The sequence below is a fragment of the Rhinolophus sinicus genome, linkage group LG03, assembly GCF_036562045.2.
Source record: "Rhinolophus sinicus isolate RSC01 linkage group LG03, ASM3656204v1, whole genome shotgun sequence".
NCBI classification, from domain to species: domain Eukaryota; kingdom Metazoa; phylum Chordata; class Mammalia; order Chiroptera; family Rhinolophidae; genus Rhinolophus; species Rhinolophus sinicus.
In genome coordinates, this window is record NC_133753.1 from 18,771,699 (window position 1) to 18,792,372 (window position 20,674).

The window sequence follows — 20,674 nt, forward strand, 5'->3', positions numbered from 1 at the left end:
TCACAAATAGCACTAAGACTTTGGGCAAGTCACTGTTTAAGTTGAGTCTCAGTTTCCTAGCCACAATAAAGGAATAATATATTACTACTTATCTCATTTGACTGTTACAAGCTTCAAAGGAGGTACCCTGTGATTAAAGCTTTAAAGTAAATCTATTATTGTTGTTGTTGTTGTTATTGCTTCTCTACTTGGCAGGGAACACAAAATGGCAAATTCCTTACTTTTTTTAAATTTAAATTTCCATGTTTGTTGTTTAAACATCCATTCTTTTTGCCTACTGGCTATCTCATTACTTTGAAGAGCCATCCACAAGATTAATTCAGAGCCTTGTTCTCAAGAAGGTATTTGAACTGCACCCCTTGATTTTCTCACAGAAAGCCTTGATTAAAAAAAGACCAGCAGTTTCCTTACTTCCATTCTGGCCTGGAATCTATAATAATCTTTCTGCCACGTCACTTTTTATATTTTTTATAACCTCTACTGACACAGAAAGGTAGGTTCTGGAGAAGAACTGAAATTGGCCCATCTATTCTAGTTTCTGTAGTAATTCTTTAAGATGTAGTTTGTAGATTAACTATAGATATAATTTTACCTTCTGTGATGTATTTTATTAGAAAGTTGTCTATGTAGAATTATGTCATATCAAAAGCCTCTGTCAAGTTGAAAGTATATAAGTGAGAACATAAAGTTGGCAGGTAAATCAAAGATAATTTGGCTACTAGAATATTTTTATAATATTTTGAGCAAGTATGAGCAAGCACCTTAATTTTCACTATTTTTGATTGTCCCAAATCATAGCTGTTCAACTTGTGAATCAAGATATGGCATATGTAGCTGAGAGCCAAGAGCTGAGAATCAGAGAAAGACGAAACCCATGTAATTAAACAGTGTTTAATATTATATTTATAACACAGTACCAGGCCGTCTTGAGAATACCAAATGTCTGACTAGAAGACAAGCTGTGTGGCTAAAGAACTATTACTGATTGTAAAAGAAGGCCTTATGGAGTTTATTTTTAATATTTTTAATGAAAAATGTCATTTAACTCAACAACTCTTTGATTTAATCAAATATCCAGTTAAGTGTTCCAATTTCCAAATGTCTCATAATTGTCACCTTTCTTTTACAGTTTATTTGAATTAGGATCCAAAAAGGTCCACACATTGTGACTGATTGATAGGTTTCTTAAGAACCTTGTAATCTGTAGATTCCTCTCCCTGAATTTATTTGTTGAAGAAATTGAATCATTTGTCCTATAGCTTCCTAGGGTCTGGATTTTGCTGATTGCATTCTTGATGGCATCTTCTGTATTTTTTTTTTTTTTTGTAATTGTTAGTTGGTTCTAGAAGCTTGATCACATTCAGGGTTTACAGTTTTTGGGTGGTGGGGGTGGGGTAAGGCTACCTTATAGGTGGTAGCATAGTCTTCATCAGGAAGCACATAATATCTGGCTATTTCCCTTTCTGAGATGTTGGCAGAGGTCAGTGCTTAACGCCTTCACCTCTTAATTCATTAGAAGTTGCAAAATGGGGTTATTCTTTTATTCCTTATTCACTTATTAGCTGCCATGTTTCTTTAAAGAGAAACTTCCTCTCATCTACTGTATTAGTTTCCTGAGGCTGTTTTAATGAATAACCACAAACTTTGGGACTTAAAACAACAGAAAATTATTCTCTCACAGTTCTGGAGGCCAGCAGTCCGAAGTTAAGAAGTTGACACGGCCGTCCTCCCTCCAGAGGCTCAAAGGGAGAATCTGTTCTTTGCCTCTTCCAGCTTCTGGCTGCTGGTGTTCCTTGTGGCTGCATCGCTCCCGTTTCTACCACTCTTGATACATTTCCTCTTCCTCTTCTGTTTGTTTACCTCTGTGTATCTCTTAGACGAACACTTGTCATCAGATTTAGGGCCTACTAGGGTATATGTAATCCAGGAGCATCTCATCATAAAATCCTTAATCACATCAGCAAAACCCTTTTTCCAAATAAGATAACATTCACAGGTTCTGGGGATTAAGACATGAACATTCTTTTGGGTGCCACCATTCAACTCACTACATCTACTCTTTGGTACTTGGTGGTACAGTTCGTGTAGGTAAGGCTGGATAAATGCTTCATTATTTTTCTCTATTTACCAGTCTTCAAAATAATGAGCTCTTTCCTTAGTATCTTCCAATGGTGACCAATTAGAATTTTCATCTTTTGTTTTTGTTTAGCAACATTATAAATTATAATGGATTTAAATATTTGATGTGGTTGAATTTGCTGTAAGGACTAGCCTATTGATATTCAGTCGTGTCTCATCTTTGGTCAGTGGGAGCCTCTTCATGTTGTCTCCTAAAATTTTCGGCGCAATACTAGTAGTCTTTGATACTTTCTAAGCTGGGTTGAATTGTGTCTTCCCAAAAAGATATGTTGAAATCCTAATCACAGCCCCTTAGACAGTGACCTTATTTGGATATAGGGTCTTTATAGAGGGAATCAATTTAAAACAAGGACATCAGGGTAAACCTGAATCCAGTATCTTTATAAAAGGGGGAATTTGGACACAGAGACAGACATACACAGAGGGAAAACAACGTAAAGACACAGGGAAAATGCCATGTAAAATTGAAGGCAGAGATTGGATTGATGCAACCGCAAGCCAAGAAAAGCCAAGAATTTCTGGCCAGAAGCTGGCAAGAGGCAAGGAAGGATTCTACCAAGAGTGCCAGGCAGAGCATGGCTCTACACTGACACCTTGATTTCAGAGTTCTAACTTCCAGAACTATGAGACAATAAATTTCTGTTGTTTTAAGTTATCCAGTTTGTGGTACTTTGTTGCACTAGCCCTTGGAAATGACTACATCTTCCTTGCTATTTGTACAAAAAGATACTCTAGACTCACTTTGTATTTGGTTGGGCAACGACTGGCAATTTCATTTGATTTAAACTAATATTGTTCTAGCCCCAGTCCTGGAGTCAGCAATATGTCCAAGGAACCCAGATTCCTTTTAGTGGAAAATATTTTTCAAGATCATAAACTGGGAGCTAGAGGTGCTCATGGATACTGGGGCTTCACTGTGTTTAGGTTTTTTCAGAGCTATGTATGTTTTATAAGCTAAAACATACTGAGTTTGGGTTTTTGTTGTTTTAAGAAAAAAGACATTTCCTGTTCTTGACCTGGAATCAGAATAAGACAAGTCTCCAAGGAGCACTGGTTTTGAAGTACCATAATCTAGGTATTAGGTATACTCATTGCTACTGGGTTGGTTGTTGTTTCAAGGCCTTTTCAGAGCCAGGGGGGACATTTTCAAGACAAAATGCATCATGATGCTTCTAATTTAAATTCAGGGCTACAAAATCTTTACTTATCCTCTTCTATCTTACATCTGTATTTCCTTTCTACTATGTTGGGAATCCCACTTATCAAGAATGATTGGGATCATAAAATTACTCATTATCTTTATCCCACATTTCACATTAAAAAAACCAGAATGCATATACAAACATTAACAGCACCAATACAAATACTGAGAACAGTGAAAAAAATTTTTCATTCTTTTTGTCCTTAGAGAATATCCCACTACAGATATATAGTCAAATTACTGTGTTAAGTCACTTTAAAAAGTTCTTTTCTGTGGATATTATGGAATATACTGTTTGGTTGATTTCCTTCATTTTATATTCAGTTTTGGTATTTCTTTTCAAAATATAATTTTGTTTTATAATTAAGTGAAATGTTTGTTTCCAAAGTCAAATCTATAAAACAAAGTATGATTTAAATAAGTCTATCTTCTATTCCTGTCCTCTCACACTATTTCCTACTTATCCATATAGGTAACTCTTTTTCTTTTCTTTTTTTAAATTATGGTTTATCTTTCCTTTTTTTTTTTAAATGTAAGCAAGGGTACATGTACCTATTTTTTAGTCCCCCTTTTATTAAATGGTAGAGTACAATAACATTTTTTTCTGTTTTCACTTCACGCTATATCCTGAAGCTCAATTGCCTAGTGGTATATAGAGATATTCCTCATTCCTCGTTACAGCTGTGCAGTACTCCATTGTTTGCAAGAAACATAGTTTGTTTATTCAACCAATCTTCTTACATGCACGTGTGTGTGGGAGTATTTCTATTATTTTAGTGTTACAATTAGTCCCATAATGCATAGTCCTGGGCATAGATCTTTTCAAGTTTTTGCCACTATATCAGTGGGATAGAGTGCTAGAACTGGTATTGCTGGGTCAATGGCCAAATTCATATGTGATTTTTCTAACTATAATTGGGCACGTGTAATTTAAGTAACTCAATAAATGGCTGAATTCCAACTGATAAATCAGCATTCAGCTTAAGAAGTCTTATCTCATAACAGCATATAATTATTATATTTACATACAAAAGTGGTGTACTCAGCCCTAGAGGTATCCAATCTTGTGGATAATCACAGATCATTGGCCTCATTATTAAAATCTAATGGTATTGTTTTACAAAGTGAGTTTAAAAGAGCTTTCCCTTGTTTTGATGTTGTTGATGTAGCTATTATACGTTTACCATAAATAATAATACATCCACCAAATACTTATTAAAGCACCTTCTATCTACTTATCAAAGTACCTTTGATCTTCCCAACAATCATATGTGATTTTTACTTCATCTTATTAACACAGAGAGGTTTAGTTATCGCAGAAGGTCACAAAGTAAAGTAATGGCAGAGTCAAGCCTGATTCCATTAAGACTGCACTCTATATACGAGTACACTAACTTATTTTTCGTAAGTCACCAGAAACTGGTTTATATTTTGGTATTCAGAAAATAATTGCAAGTTAGCTGATGTTTTAAGACATGTAGTAACAATTTCAAACTATAAGTTAGAAGGGAGAAAGAGAACATTAAAAAAGGATTTTAAAAACTCTCATATGTATAGAATTTCTGTGGTCAGCAATTTCTTCTTATACACTGCATCAAAAATTACTGTGTGTGGAAATCAACAGTTTTTCTTTTTTTGGTAAAGACCCAAAATTAGGTGAAATGTGAATATAGTATATTTTTTTTGTAGAATTAAAATACATCAGTGCTGTTAGTATCTGAATGAATGCTGTAAGTATGCACTACACTTTACAAGGGACTTTCATTAGGATTAGTAAGTTTGATATATAAGATCTTTCCTCTTTACTTTTGTATCTTCCAAAAGTGCCCAATACTTCTCAGCATATAAAGGCTGCATGATGCCTAAATATGCTAATTAGCTTTGTTTATTCATTCATTCATTTATTCATTCATTAAGAACATGGAGGCTGAAGGGAAGTCATATAATGAGATTTTAGTTTAAGTCACTTTCCTTGAGCAGTCGTTTTAGATTTTCTTCTTTCTCAGCATTGTTGCTTAAATAGTCACTTGTACAGTAAAATATTTAAATGTTTGGACATATAAGGTTTGATGTTTATTTTGTTTATGGTATATTAAAATTTATGCACTGATTTTTTTTCCTCCCTTTTCTTCTTTTGTTTGGCAGTTCAGTGTTTAGGTGGATTATTAACACGTTGCGTATGGCGGGGTTTAAATCCCTCGTGAAGATTCTCGTGATCCGTACGCAATGTGTTAATATTAAAAGAAAGAAGTAACTTTTTATCCTCCAATATAAAACATTTTGAAGTAAAAAAAAAGAATTCATCACAGAGAGCACTATTATGTATCTATCTCTCTAAGTAAATGGTTGTCACAAAATATGAATTCACAAATTGAAAACCTAGTATAAATATTTCACATAGTACAAAGAATTGCTAAAATTAGAAGTTATTCAAGCTTTAGGGCAGAAAGAAGAAAAAGCTCAGATAAAAACAATTTAAGTATAATGCTAAATCCAGTCTTACATGGGAGGAGTTTTCTCACAATTCTCAGTTTTGTGAATTAAAGAGTTGTAGCCTCCAAATTATTCAGACCCACTATTTTGGTGCAAAATCAGAAAATTTCTCCTTTTGAAACAAAACTGGCTGGTACATATGTATTATGATTGAAGGCGTATTATTGCTAAATGATGATTGGAAAACAATAAATTGGATTGGAATCCATGATAGTTACTTAAATGCCAGGCACACAAAGGGGAGAAGGGAAGAGATCTAGGTAAAAATATTAATCAAGTGCTTAAGCAATGTTGCAATTTAGAGTGTGTAAAGAGAAAGGCGGATTCAGAGCCTCCAGAGAGTCGGAAGGTCTTCAGACCGGGATTGGGTTTTCTGCTTTTTAAATCTCTTAATTATATTCCATTATTTCTGAGGTCAGACCCAATCGGGGCATATCTGTCATCAATCCCTTTATGAATAATTCGGCGGAGAGTAAATCTCATAGATTCTTCCCATGTCCTGTCTACAGTGATCTTAACCTTAACTGATAGCAAAACACTAGGTAATTTAGCTAAGAGTACCACGTGGTAGGGGAGACAACGAGGTGGAAGGTGAAGAATTCCGCGGGCAAACAGTACGTGTCTATGAGGAGGTAACACGAAATCCTCTTAAAATAATGCAGTGACATTTACCAGGAAAGGTATTGTTTAGTGTAACTTTCCAGGCTGATGGTCACCTGAATATTAAATGAATTACAAATGTTGACAGAATCATTTTATGTATCAAGAACACTACGATATACCGTGCATTCTTTAAAAGTGCCCCCAAACAGCCAGCTGTGCAGGGAACAGAGGCAACTGAGGGTTAAGAGTTGAATGGGGGATCAGATGGAGTTACAAGAAATCTCAAGGTTAGTACATATTCTTTATGCCTATTCACAAACCATCCACAACTTCTCATTTTCTGAGTATTAAGGGCCTGTTTTCTCCAATCTCTTTCTTCACATCCTGGCAGGTTGCATCTGTTCCACTCTCTAGGAGGATGTCAAGGATTCTTCAAATCTGGTTCCAGTGGCATAGAACCTTTGGCATTTTGTTTTGCTTCGTCCTTTGAGGATAAACTCCCTTATTCGTTCAGACTCCATTCAGTGTTTCGAAATTCCTAGGGACAAGAAAATTAGGTGCTGTGAGTTCTGCCTTCTAAACAGAGCATTCTCTGTTCTGCGTGAAGTGTTGATGTAAAGGCGGGATTTGCTCGGGCAAAGTAGGTCAAACACACTCCAACTCATGGATCTTTACTGCCAGCTCTCGCAGCGAGTCCAGGTGAGTTGGTCGGTCAAGAGCAAGTATTTCAGACATTCGTCACCACATGTTGGCCGTGTGGAGTCACAGAATGCTGGCAATATTGAAAGAACGCCGAGAAACAGGGAACGTTACCCCGCTGTCCCAATCCGGTGGTCGGTGTTTTGGTTTGTTTTCTTGGCATCCCCACCACCGCGAGAGGTCATTTAAAAGTATGGGGCGGACCTTTGAGGAATTTAAACCCAGAGACGTGTAAGTTGTTTTGTTAGGGACAAAACCACTCAGCAGATTTCAGGAGTTATTAATTCTGGAATGTTAACAGTGGTCCCAAATCAGCTTCCGTCCCTTTTAGGAACCTTACAATTTTGCGAGTGAAAGGCCCACCCTGGGCGATAGCCGCAGACGCCTTGAAGCGCTAAACCCCGAAGCCGAACCCCTGGGCGATGACTCCGCATTTAAAACTCTGCCCTCAGTCCGCGCGCGCCAGGGGCAGGAAGTGGGCCACGTGACCGGTCATACTCCGCGGCCACTCTTAACGAGGCAGCTGTCGCCGCCCCTTCCACATTTCCTAGCTCTTCCAGCGGGACGGCGCAGAAACGCCTGACAGGAGGCGGTCCCAGCGAGCATTGGACTCGAGTACCACCAGAATTCACGCCTTTTCCAGGCATTTGCAGGCTCTTCATTCCCAAGGAGCTGCGGGAGACTTCCGCTTGGGTACCAACCACGTGATCACGCGAGATTGGGGGAGGCTGTGATCTGACTTCACTACTCCAGTCCCGGGACTCCGCCCGCCAACCTCCAGAGCGCGTGACGACGCGGCTCTCGCGGTGTCTCGCGCTCAGCCCCGCCCACCTCTGCCCCCGCCCTTTCCGTCCCTCCCTCCCCCTCCGCCCTGTCTCTCGGCGGCGGCGGCGGCGGCGGTGGCGGCTCGCGCAGCTCGTTGGCTCGCTATATAAAGGGGAGAAGCGGGCGGACCGGACGGCTGGAGCTGCAGCCGGTGGCGGCAGCGGCGGCGCGGGGAGCGGAGACGTGGTGGTTTCCCTGCTTGGCACGGGGTGGGGAGCGGGCAACGCCCCCCGGGCCCCCTAAGGGTCGTGGCTTTTTTTTTTTTTTTTTTTTTTAAGGGCGATTCTCGAGGTTTTTTAGCTCCGGGAGGACTGCCCCCCTCCTCCTCTCACCGCTCCCCTGTACTTCAGGACCGATTTTGTTTCAAAAATTTTCCCCCAATCTTGTGGTGGCTTGGGTCACCCTCCGGTGTTTTTTTTTCTTCTGTTTTTTTGTTTTTCGTTTTTTGGTTTCGTTTTCATCTTGTTTTCTCGGGGTTGCCCCCCTCTTATTTGTGTTGTGTGTGGAAATGGCGAACTCGGCAAATTCAAACACCGTGGTAAGGACGTGGTTCGGTGGCCGGCGGGGGCTTCGTTCAGGCGGCAGCAACGGCCGGACCGGGCGGGGGCGGGGACGGCGGCGACTCCCGGCCTCTACTCTTCTTAGCCGCCCGCGCGGCCGCCGCCGCTTCCCGCCTCGGGCGGAGCGGGCCGGGGCGCCGGGCGCGGGGGGGGGCGGGCATCGAGGGCTCAAGGCGGCGGGGAGGGCGGGGGCGCCGGCGGGGCCTGGGGCCGCCGCGGGGCGGTCGGGGCCGCGGAGGCCGTTGGGCCGTGGCGACCGCGCGGCCCCGGTCCCAGACCCCGGCCGCCGGGACGGAGGGAGGGGAGCCGCCGCTTGCTCCCGAAGTGGGTCCGGCCGCGCTGGCTGGAGGGCTCCCCGAGCAGCCTCAAAACAAAAACCGCCTGGGGAATTGGGCGAGTCCCCAAGACCACCGTGATCCACTTTAATGCAGTGGAAGGCTCATGGCTACTTGGGGGTTACTTTGGGTGTTTGGCGATTGTGCTTAGGGAGCCTTACCTGGGGCCATTTTATGTTTAAAAAAAGAGGACGAAGGTTGAAAAGCACTTATCTCGGTTCCTTCCGAATTGGTAAAATGGCGAAGGGGAAGCAAAACCCCCCATCGTATCTTCAACTAGCAAAAGCACCAAAGCAAACAAAAAAAGCCTACAGTGGCCAAAGTGCCACCGCTTTGCCTTGAAATTTGCCTACTTCTTCCCGTTTGTCCCTTTTTGGTTACTTGCGATCACGTAGGTTTGCAAAAAGCAGTCACATAAATAACCTTTTCAGTCACCAACGCAATGTGATCACTAGTCCACCCCACTCTTATTTTATTGTGACAATAAAACACGTTTTTGCCCGGTCCCAAATGCCGCAGACAAGCCCGCGGCCGCCCGACTCCGTACCGTTGGCGACTCGGGTCGATCCATCATGGCTGCGGCCGCTTACCCTGCTTTTCAGTCCCTGAGCCTTGTGGTCCTCCTCCCTTTGGCTGCCCTGTTTATATAGAGCCATTGCCGCTCTCTAATATAGACTCTGCCAGGATGGGAAGGTGCTTTTCAGGCCTACGTCACCGCCTCTCCATTTAAACACCAGATCCGGCTTTAAATAGTGAGAGCTGCTGAGAGCGGGGCTGGGAGGTGCGTGCTCCCTAGGCGAGAGGCAGGCGCGTGCAGAGCTCAGTTTATTTCTAGATCTTATACTGTAATTTCGCATCCAACCGAGGCTGCTTTCAGAGCCCCGAATTTTTGTTTTGGTGCAGCGTTTGGGATTTGCCGTCCTTGCTAGGGGGAAGTAGAATTGCTGTCCCCTTTTTTAATATTTTTGTTTTTAAAGAGAATTTTAGTTCAAATGTCTGTTCTTGTATTAGAAAATGTGTGCATTATTGTCGGGAATTTAAAAAATGCCTTCTATATTAACTGTTAGTCGCAGAGGACTTTTGATAATGTTTGTTCAAGTATTCAGGAAATAATGTTAGAAATATAGCTCCTAGTATTTCATTATGCTTTCCTATAATAAATATCAATGACACTAAGCTTTTCAAAGAAATTAATGCCTAAGTTTCAAGGTATGACCTTATGTCCACAGTACCTTTATGTATAGAAGAATTGTGAGGACTGAGAGGGCTTAGTGGATTTAAACAAAAATTAAAATTCTAAGTAGTGTTTTTATTGCATTGGCTATTATATGCAATATAGAAAAATTCAACTTTCAAATATTGCACCAATATAACATTTTTGAAAGTAATCTTCTAATTAAACATTAGATAATGCGATTGTGGTCCTTTAATTTACCAGTTTTTAAGTTTGGAAATACCTGTTTTTTGAAAACCAGGGCAAACTTCCTGGTTTGTATTTCATAAAAGGCAAAGGCTTCAGCTCAAATAAAGTTTAGCATTTTAAATAATAATTTGGAAATTGCTTATTTCAAAAAGTGTCTGTGTACCCACATACTTTTAAAAACATCAGTATTTTGAGGGCTTTTCAAGCTTAATTCCGCTAAATTATTCTTTAGGTGTATGGTTCACGAAGAATACACATTTTCCTTCAATTATAGTGCCTATGAATTCATTAAGTGGTCAAGTTGTGGATTAATTAAGGCACAGAAGCAACATCTTAAAGCAAAGTTGATTCATCAAATTGGGAGTGTCGAAAGAAAGCCACATTTGTACCAATAAATGTCTGGATTTCCAAGCAGGAGATTATTAGGAGTGATTGACTTCAGAAATATCAAAACATTTAGTTAGATGAAAAAATAATCTATATCATCAATTTAAGACTGATACTACCAGTTTAAAATTATGCTGCCTCTTTATAATGCCATTTATAAATATATTTTTTTGATTCAGTAGTTAAATCACTATGGATAAGATAATACCCATAGATACAGTTTCCTTATATATGGTAATAGAATCAGAATGTTAAAATAAGGAGGCACTAAAAAAATAAAAATAAGGAGCACTGTAGAGATGCACATTTTATACATGAAGTTCACAGAGGCAGATGCAGCAATATAAAAAAGCAAGTTAATGGAGCAGCAAAGGGAGAACCCAGATGTGTGAATTGTTTTTCTGGTTATAATGAAAAGGAACAAGTAGTTATTAATGGCTAAGGTAAGTTGTACAAAGGAACTCATTTGTATTTTTGGCTAGGCAGGGACACATTTTCTTAGAGGGTTCCCCTGTGACAGCAGTGTTGCTGATAGTGATGCTAATGAAACATTTGCTTCTATTTTGGATTTGCTTATGAGAGCAAACCCTTGATTTTATTGGGTAACCAGCAACTTGAACCTTAAGCAAGACATAGAACACAAATAATGACAAAGCCTTAAAAAAACTCTTGACTTTAACTCTGTATGATAATGGATAGGATTTATAATGAGGCAGCTCCAGTTTTATCACTCTGACATGCAAACTTCTTTTTGTCTAACGTGTTAAAAATAGGATGTAGGTTGGGCAAATTGTTTTCCAACTTTAGGTTTTTAAAAAATACAGTAGTCCCCCCCCATCCTTCTCCCCTCCCCGGTCTGTGGTTTCAGTTGGCCATGGTCAACAGAGGTCTGAAAATATTACATGGAAAATTCTAGAAATAGTTCATAAATTTGAAATCTCCTGTTATTCTGCACTGCGGAGACATGAATCATTCCTTTGTCCAGTATCCATGCTGTATATGCTTCCCTCTTATTACGGACTGTGGCAGTATTGCAGTGCTTGTGTTCAAGTTGCACTCATTTTACTTGATAATGGCCCCAAAGTGAAGCAGTGCTACTGGCAATTGGAGATGCCCAAACAGAAGCTATAAGGTACTTCCATTAAGTGAGGAGATGAGGGTTTGACTTAATTAGGAACGGAAAAAAAAATTTAAAAATCAAATGCTGAGGTTGCTAACATCTGTGGTAAGAACAAATCTATCCCGGAAATTGTGGAGAAGCGCAAAGAAATGTGTGCTAGTTTTGCTGTCAACACTTCAAACTGCAAAAGTTATGGCCACAGTGCATGAACGTTCTTAGTGAAGATAGAAAAGGTACTAAATTTGTCGGAATTTTTTTGGAAATTTTTCAAAAATTTTTGAGAGAAACTACATTCACTTATTTTACAGTATATTGTAGTTGTTGTATTCTATGGTTATTAACCTCTTACAATGCCTAATTTATAAATTAAACTTTATCATGGGTATGTATGTATAGAAAAACTAGTATATATAATGTTCAGTGCAATCCAGTTTCAGGCATCCACTGGGGGTCTTGGAACATATCTCCCACGGATAAGGGGGGACTCCTGTACATTATACTTTTCAAAGTGTTTTCATGTCTATTCTCATTTTATCTTTCTGCCAACCTTCAAGAAGCCAGTTTCCCCCTCCACCTCCAAGTAATACCAATAATAATAATAGTAATGTCGAGGTTGTTCATAATTCTGTTCCGTTGCATAAGCTAAGCAGTAGTAGTAGGAGAGAAATCCTGGGAAGAGATCAGTGCCTTGTTCCTCTGGGATTCTGAGGCCTGTTGTTGTGGGTATATGAACAGTTTAATGGGATAACTTAAAGGTACGGACTGGGTAACAAAAACAGAAGTTAGGCGATTTTTAAAATTTGGATAGTTATTGGGTTCAGATTATATCCAGGCAAATAACAGTAGTACATAAAGTTCTCTAAAATCTAAGATTTAGTGACAAGGTGATGAGATATAATAGGGGTCAAACCAAATAAGGAATAATGGGAACCAGACATAGCAACCAAGAAAGCTATTACTGGATCATATTAGGTGTTTTGACTACAACAACACAGGAAATTATAACTGGCAATTGTGTGAACTTTGTATGCAAAAGGATCTTGTGTATATGAACTGCGTGAGATAGTGTTAAAAATTCTATTAAAATATGCAGTCATCAGGTAATTCACTCTAAAACAAAGGCAAATGATGTTTACTAGGATAGCCATATCTTTAAAATGGTATCTTCTAAAATAAGTTTTAGATTGTTGGAAAAATTACTATTGTATAACATTGAATTTGTGAAAATGTGTTACACATTTTAATATGAAAAATGATACTTTTCAGCAGTCTTTTATTTTTCATTTAAAGCCTAAATTGTATCGATCTGTGATTGAAGATGTTATCAATGATGTGAGAGACATCTTTCTGGATGATGGAGTCGATGAACAAGTTCTGATGGAACTGAAAACTGTGAGTTTGTACCCCCGCTCCCCCCCTTAACATTATCTTCAGCCAGAGACTAATCCACAATTTTTCCGTAGGATGAACATTTGACATGATTGCAGGAGGAAATATATTTAAGTGACGGGTGCTCGAATTAAATCCCAACTCTCATCCACTCTTCCTCTAACCTTAGGCAAACTACTTATATTTCAGTTTCCTTATATGTGAGATGGGAATTAAGAGTACTTATGTTACAGGTTTGTTTTGAGAATTGAATGTAATAACCATATAAAGTGCTTAGCACGGTGCCTAGCAATAGCATTAGCTGTTATAACGGACAGTTAAGATTCTACTTTTATGGTCTAATTACTTGACATACCTATAAGGTGTTTTTTGTTTGTTTTTGTTTTTTCACTTTCTTATAGTCTTAATGTACCTGTATTCTAAAATGTGTTTATGTTGTGGAGATTGAATAATTGCTTGATGAAAGAAGTTCATGTTCTTGACTCTGATACTTTAAATGGGCCAAATGTGGGGCTTATCATCTATTTTACTTCGGGGACTGGTTTTTTGTCTCTTTGATTTAAGCAGAAATATTTAGATAGTTTTATATAACATTTGTGTTTTCCTGAAGTTTATGGTGACTCAGGAAATTGTGGAATATTTTTGCCTTATTGTTCAGGACATTGTTTCTTAAAGTATGGTCCGTGGACACCTTGGGTTTCCCCACAGGCTCTTTCAGGGGGTCCATGAAGTTGACCACATGCCCAAGTCTGAATAATCATAGTTTGTCACATTTCTAGTAAAAGTTGTGTTTGTGAAAAAAAGTGATTCAGTTGTCACCTCAAATGCACAAGTGCTTTTTCTTGAGATAATTATTCCATGTGCAGTAGAAGTGCTTTATGAATTCTTCCCATTTTGATGCACTGATTATTAGAAAGATGTTTACTTAAGGGTCAAGGTGAGATCAGTGGTGATACTAAGAAATACAGTTGTTTGATGTTCTATGAAAAAATGTGTTAACATTTGGAATACCTGCATTATGCACTGAACTCACATTTTCCAAGTGACTAATGCATGATATTGCAGAATCCCTTCAAAGTGAAAGATAAATTAATGGATTTTAAATTAAGAGTATCTCAGGTTCATTGGTATATGGTTTCAGATTCTGCATTTCAGCTAACTTTTAAGAAACCATCACTTAAAATGCTTTGTCCTTTTGTGACTACTTAGCTGTGGGAAGGCAGATTTTCTTCATATACTTCGACCAAAATGACAAAGTGAGTGCAGAAGCAGGTATGAGACATCAGCTCTTTTCCTTTAAGCCACTTTTTCACTAAATTTTACTAGGCACAAATGGTTATTTTCATTAAAAATGTTATTTATGTTAACATGTAATGGATATATTATTTTTAAATAACTTAGCAAACATTAAAAAAAAAATCTTATAGTTTCATAAAAGCTCTTTGAGGTCCTCAGTAATTTTTGAAACTGATACAGGATCCTGAGACCAAAGAGTTTTAAAACTGCTGGCATAGAAATTGGGTATTTAGATGCTTTAGAGCTGTGTGCAAATAAGTTATCACAGTTAATAAATGCTAAGAAACATCTTGTGGTCTTATTTATCCATTCAGTAGAAGTGTGGAGGCTGTAATTTAGTAACTTATTATTTATAAGCAAATTTATTGTGGTGATAAAATATGTCTTAGCGTGTTTAGGCGTTGTGGGTAACTTCTGTTGCGTTTTCAGTAAAAATCTACCCATATGAGAAAGGAAAAATATATATATTTAAGTGAGATGAGATATTTGTTTACCTTGAGAAAAATTAATGGTTACTAAAACTGAAGAGTAGGGATCTAAAAATACGAGTGAAAGAATGCCAACTCTGAGATATGAGTTGTAAGAAGAGCCACATAAACTGTTCAAACAGCATAAAGTATCTTGGGGAAATGAACAAGAAGAGAATAAGCTTTTTCTTTTTTTTTCTTTTTTTTGTGTTACGTGGAGTGACTATTTTACAGTTTATATTATAATCTTATAATTGTCCTTGTTCTGCGACCTTATGTAGAAGGTACAAGATTCGTAGGTGTAGAAAATCAGTCCCAAAGATTTTAGTTTACCATAGGTCAAACTAGTGGTCAGTCCAGGTTGCTTGTTACCTACTCTTGCTTTAGGGAATTTTTAGTCTAGGGAATTGATTTTTCCTACTGGTCCCATTAGAATCAAGGCATTCTCTCCAAAGAGAATGGAATGGCTGTCTTTGAGACCAAATAGCTCCACCTGTATTTTTATTACATTTAACTTTTTAAGTGTATATATGTGTGTGTGTGTATATATATACATATATATATGTATATATATACATATATAAATAATACATTTATATGTTTTATAGATGGTAGGCTGATTTTTTTGTTTAATAGTTTTTAATGACAAAAACTGTGACTTATTCAACTTCGAATCCCCAGTTTCTACCACAGTGCCTGGCATATGTGGTTGGCATTCACTAAATATTTAACTTAACTGGTTAATAACATATGTGACTGCAGAATCTCACTGAACAAAGTAGTTTAATAGTTTTGTTGTTTTTTAAATGGGGCATACTTTTTTATTCTGGGTTGTAACTGGATTAAAAATAAAACTATTGAGACTAAAATGAGTTCATTATTTTAATTCTTTGCACTCAATTTCTTCAGGATCTCATTAGAATTTCCAGAATGTGCCCTAGTTTTAACATTTTGACAGCCAGCACTATCTAATAGAACTTTCTGTGGTGATGGAAATGTTCTATATTTGTGCTCTCTAGTATGGTAGCCACGTGTGGCTTTTTAAGCACTTGAAATGTGGTTAGTGGAACTGAAGTGAATTTTCATTTAATTATAATTAATTTCAATTTCAATTGCCATGTGTGGCTAGTGGCTATTACACTGGATCCCGCAGGTTTAGACATTCTTGCTAATTAGAAATTAACATTAATTTCGTATTTTATACAAAATTTATAGAGGACTTTGTCATTAGCCCTATCCCCTTCTTCCCCCATTTTTGGCCATTTCACAAACTTATCTAAAGTTTCCATATGGCTGTGAAGGATGCAATGGTGAATTAGATTATGAATTAAGATGAGTAATGAGAGTAGATGTAGTTTGAGGTTTATCTGGATAATGCAGGAAGGGAGGTTTTTAAAAAAAAATTCAACCCAATTTTTGAGGTTATCTCTTGAGACACTAGGGACCTACTTTAATGTGTGAACGAACTATGGGAGATAGGAAAGACATAAAACATAGACTTGATTTTCAGAAAACCTATACTTCAATGTAAACTGTAATTTGGATTTGTGAGTGACGTGGGTGGGAATGACAGTCTACAAAATCCTCTTTAAAGTAAGTGATAAAATCATCCTGATTTCTAGACTCTTAGACCTACCCATATCCAAACAGCAAGTACTGTGGGAGCATAAAACATAGCTTTTCTTCTCAATGAAACAAAGTGAGAAGAATTTCTTCAATTGAAGATAAATCTGATACTCATTTTATCTGCCTTTAGGTCAGGTTTCTCAACCTTGGCACTAACTGACATTTTGGACCTGTTAATTTTTTGTTGTGCAGGAGTGTCCTATTCATTGTAAGATGTTAGCAGCATAACTGGCCTGTGCCCACTAGATGCCAGTAACACCCCTCAGTTCTGGCCACCAAAAATATCTCGAGACATTGCCAAAAGCCCTGGGGGGCAAAACCATCCCAGGTTGAGAACCACTGTTCTAAATATATTCTAGTTATATATAAATACTTGGTCTATAAGTTAAATAATAATCTATTATTCTACTTCATTTGCCCTTGGGGAAAGCTCTGTTCCCAGACATCATTTCTAGGGAGCCCAGCTATGCAGTTCTCTTATGTTTTATCCAGAAGCTAGATGTTTTATGAAACAGGAGAATCCGTCAGAATTTTTAGCCCAGCATACTTCCAGGCAGCAATAGATTTTATCTCTAGGTCAAAACACACTCAGAAGGAATGTGCTTTGCCAAGGTCATTTAGCAAGTAGTAGACATGAACCTAGGCCTTTTGTCACCAGATGACATATACAATACTTATCAGTAAAAAAAGGAAGGTACCAGAGTTGTGACTAGACCTTTTCTGATACTAGCAACAGTAGAATTTAGAGATCAGAGACTTAGACTAGAGCTGGGATTAGGGTGAGGCAAGCGAGCTGCCTAAGGTACAAAATTTAAAGGACATTCACTCTTCACTCTTAGGGTGCCTGGACTGCAAATACTGGAGTTAGACTGCCTGGATGATACCCCAGTTTTGCATGTTATTAACGGGTGATGGTGATGGATAAGTTGCCTAACTTCTTGTGCCTTGGGTTCTTTTTCTGTAAAAAGGAGATAATAATAATGCCGATCTTATAGATGATTTTTTTTGTGTGTGTGAAAAATGAGTGTGTGCATGTAAAGTATTTATAGAGTGCCCAGTAAGAATTCACTATTGATCTAGTTACCATGATATACAACAGATGCACATCTGAATCATTTGGTGAATAGAAAATGCGTTTTCTCCATGTCTAATTTTAGAGACCTGGCAGAGATTGCTGAAGTAGGGCTGCCAGGAACAATAGCTACTGTGTTGGGGAAAAGGGTACTATAAATGAAGAGGAAAAAGGGTTTTTCCTATTTTCTGAGCAAAATAAATAAATAACAATTCAGTATTCTTGGTTGTCTTCAGTAGTGTAAAGGATGACTGCTGCCTAAACAGTATTACATTGTTTATTTTAAACAGTTAATATGTTAAAATTAGAACATTTTGATAAATAAAATTATGTAAATAATGAAATTGAAGAGAAACAAAACATCAGCTAATTTGAACTTGACATTATAAGCTTACTGCTAAATATTTGTATGGTACTATTTTGGAATTTTCCACGTTACCTAGAGCAGTATTTGGTACTTACTAAGTATAGATTCTCAGTGGACTACTCCAACACCCCTTACCCTTGCCTCCCCGTAAAGCAGTTGAAAATGTATGGGGCCATATTTGCTTATCATAATGACCAGTGGGCACCTTTGGCATTTGGTAGGCTAGAGCCAGGTGTGTTACATTTTCTGTACACTTCCCTGCAATACTACCCCATACAATAAAGAATTGTCCTGCCCAAAGTATCAGTAGCATCTTATAGAGAATAACTATTCTAGAAAACAGCAGTTTGTTTTCCCTTCTCTTCTTTGAATTAATATTGAATGTCTGGTAAATTCTTGGTCATTTTGTTAGCTCTTGAATAAGATACAGTCTCTACCCTGAAGGAGTTCTTTAATAGTGTGAAAAGTATAACAATACTTCTAACAATAAGAAATATCTCTTAAGATACAGAGGCAGTGAGGGGATTTCTTTGAGACTATGTAACTTTGACCTTTGCATTGTTTTGGGAATTATGAGGGAAGACTGTCAATCATAGAGTAGTTTATTAAGCTTCAGACAGGAGGTATGTATTCTGTATTCAGGCAACTAGACTAATCAGAGGGATCAATGCATAAATTATATAAATGTCTAACCATTGTACTATACACCTGAAACTAATATAAAATATTATTGAACATCAACTGTAACTGAAAAAAAAATTTGTTTTAAAGCCAAAATATAAAAATAGAGATTTAGGTGTGTGACTCATGGATCCCCTTAGCCATCTCAGCAGAAGCCAGGATAGAGATGGGATTATCCAGGAAATATCCAGGAGGACCATCTGTCTAATGGAGTGAATCCCGTGACATGCGCAGGAGACCCACAAGATTTTTGAGAATGCTATTTTAGCAGAAACACTACCAAGTTGAACTGAAAGGGGTAGAGAGAGATAGGACAAAATGAAAGAGGGACACTGGATTCCCCCCAACCCCCCAAAAAGGAAATACAATTTATGGTAACAGTTGAGTAGGTTAACATATATGGTATTGAGGAGCTTGGTCTTTAGAGTGAGGAGGAGTGCTAGTTATGCAGGTTTTTAAACTTCTGTTCCAGAAAGTCTGACTTGATTTGATTGCATTTACCCCCCGCCCCCCCAAAAAAAGCCCACCAAATTGGCTTACTTTCTTTCTTCCTTTCTCCCTTTTCTCTTCCTCCCTTCCTCCCTTTATAAATTAAAATTTATTGGGGTGATAATGGTTAGTACATACTGACTTTCAACGACCCATTAAAAGGTTGCAATCTGCAGCTTGAAAGCATTGGTTTGGACTTTTAAAGCTGTGGTTCTCACTTGAGCACACATCAGAATAACCTGGACAGGTTATTAAAAGATATTCCTGGCTTTACCCCCAGAGCTGCTGATCCCGTGATTCTGTAGGTCTGGGGTGGCGCCTGAGAATTAGTATGCCTACTAAGTTCTCAGGTGATGCTGGCGCTGTCTGGGCCCCTGACTGCATTTTGAGGATCACTAATTTATAGAGGGTAGATTGGAAGGACAAGTTTCCACTAGAATGTAGGCTCTGTGAGGACAAGGATTTTCGTCAGACTTGCTCACTCTATTCTCAGTGCCACTAGGAGATACTCAATAATTATTCATAGAATGTATGACTTGATGTGGAGAGTTCAGTGAGCTAAGTCATTGCACTTTGCAGTAGTCCTGGGGGGAGGAAAGGACTTGAACCAGGGCCATAATAATAGGGATAGATTGGAACAGTGCTTTGGAAATTGACAAACAAATGGTATTTTGGAGTGGATTCTAACTCATAGATCATTGACTTGGGAGGTTAGGTGAGTAGTGGTAACTAGCACTTAGCAGCACATAATATGAATTCATTAAATATTTGTCATTACTATGGCAGCTTCATGGAAGTGATGGGTCATATTGCAGTGGGTAGACCAATTGGAGGTGATAAAACTGAAGTGTTAAGTTTAGAAAATTATGATTTAAAAACTTTCTTAAAGCATTTATTAATTGTACAATTTTTTCACCTTGATTTTTGACTTACAAGAAGCCAGGTTTTGTTTTGTTTTGGAATGGGGAAAAGAATTATGGAAGGTTAGGGTGATAGCCGACTATTGGGGAGTGATACTATATAATATTAGGTTGGTGCAAAAGTAATTGCAGTTTTTGGGGAGGTCGATGGCTCAGTTGGTTAGAGCGCGAACTCTTGACAACAAGGTTGCCCGTTCAATTCCCGCATGGGATGGTGGGCTGTGCCCCCTGCAACTAAAGATTGAAAATGGCAACTGGACTTGGCGCTGAGCTGCGCCCTCCACAGCTAGATTTGAGAACTACTTGGAGCTGATGGGCCCTGCAGAAACACACTGTTCCCCAATATTCCCCAATAGAATTTATATTAAAAAAAAGTAATTGCAGTTTTTGCAGATATTTTAACTTTTTAAACCACAGTTACTTTTGTACCAACCTAATATATTAGTCAGAATGTGTTTTATTGAATGCATAGGTTCCTGTTTGGTACTGTGCTATGCTAGGTACCCTACCCATTTTACATAGATGAACGTGGCACAACTTGGGCTCTCAAGAAGTAGTGCTTTGTTACCCTAGGAAGAATCC

At 38.3% G+C, this 20,674-nt stretch overlaps 1 protein-coding gene and 1 long non-coding RNA gene across 3 annotated transcripts in view; one reads left to right on the forward strand and one right to left on the reverse strand.

Annotated features, from left to right (window-relative positions):
• Positions 1-1,303: 1,303 nt before the first annotated feature.
• Positions 1,304-7,866, reverse strand: LOC141570521 (uncharacterized). The gene is made up of 2 exons (XR_012494577.1): positions 7,476-7,866; positions 1,304-6,974 (listed from the first exon to the last, which is right to left on the reverse strand). It is a non-coding gene; the product is annotated as an uncharacterized LOC141570521 (long non-coding RNA).
• The window catches only part of GTF2A1 (general transcription factor IIA subunit 1), a 44,097-nt gene continuing 31,226 nt past the window's right edge, over positions 7,804-20,674 (forward strand). Inside the window, exons 1-2 of one of the 2 annotated variants that reach the window (XM_074327090.1) lie at positions 7,804-7,828; positions 13,076-13,177. In XM_074327090.1, coding sequence (XP_074183191.1) covers positions 13,163-13,177 — 15 coding nt within the window. In that variant the 5' untranslated portion in view covers positions 7,804-7,828; positions 13,076-13,162. Of the gene's footprint in view, positions 7,829-8,011; positions 8,499-13,075; positions 13,178-20,674 lie in introns of those variants that run through there. The other variant, XM_074327089.1, reaches the window with a different exon arrangement.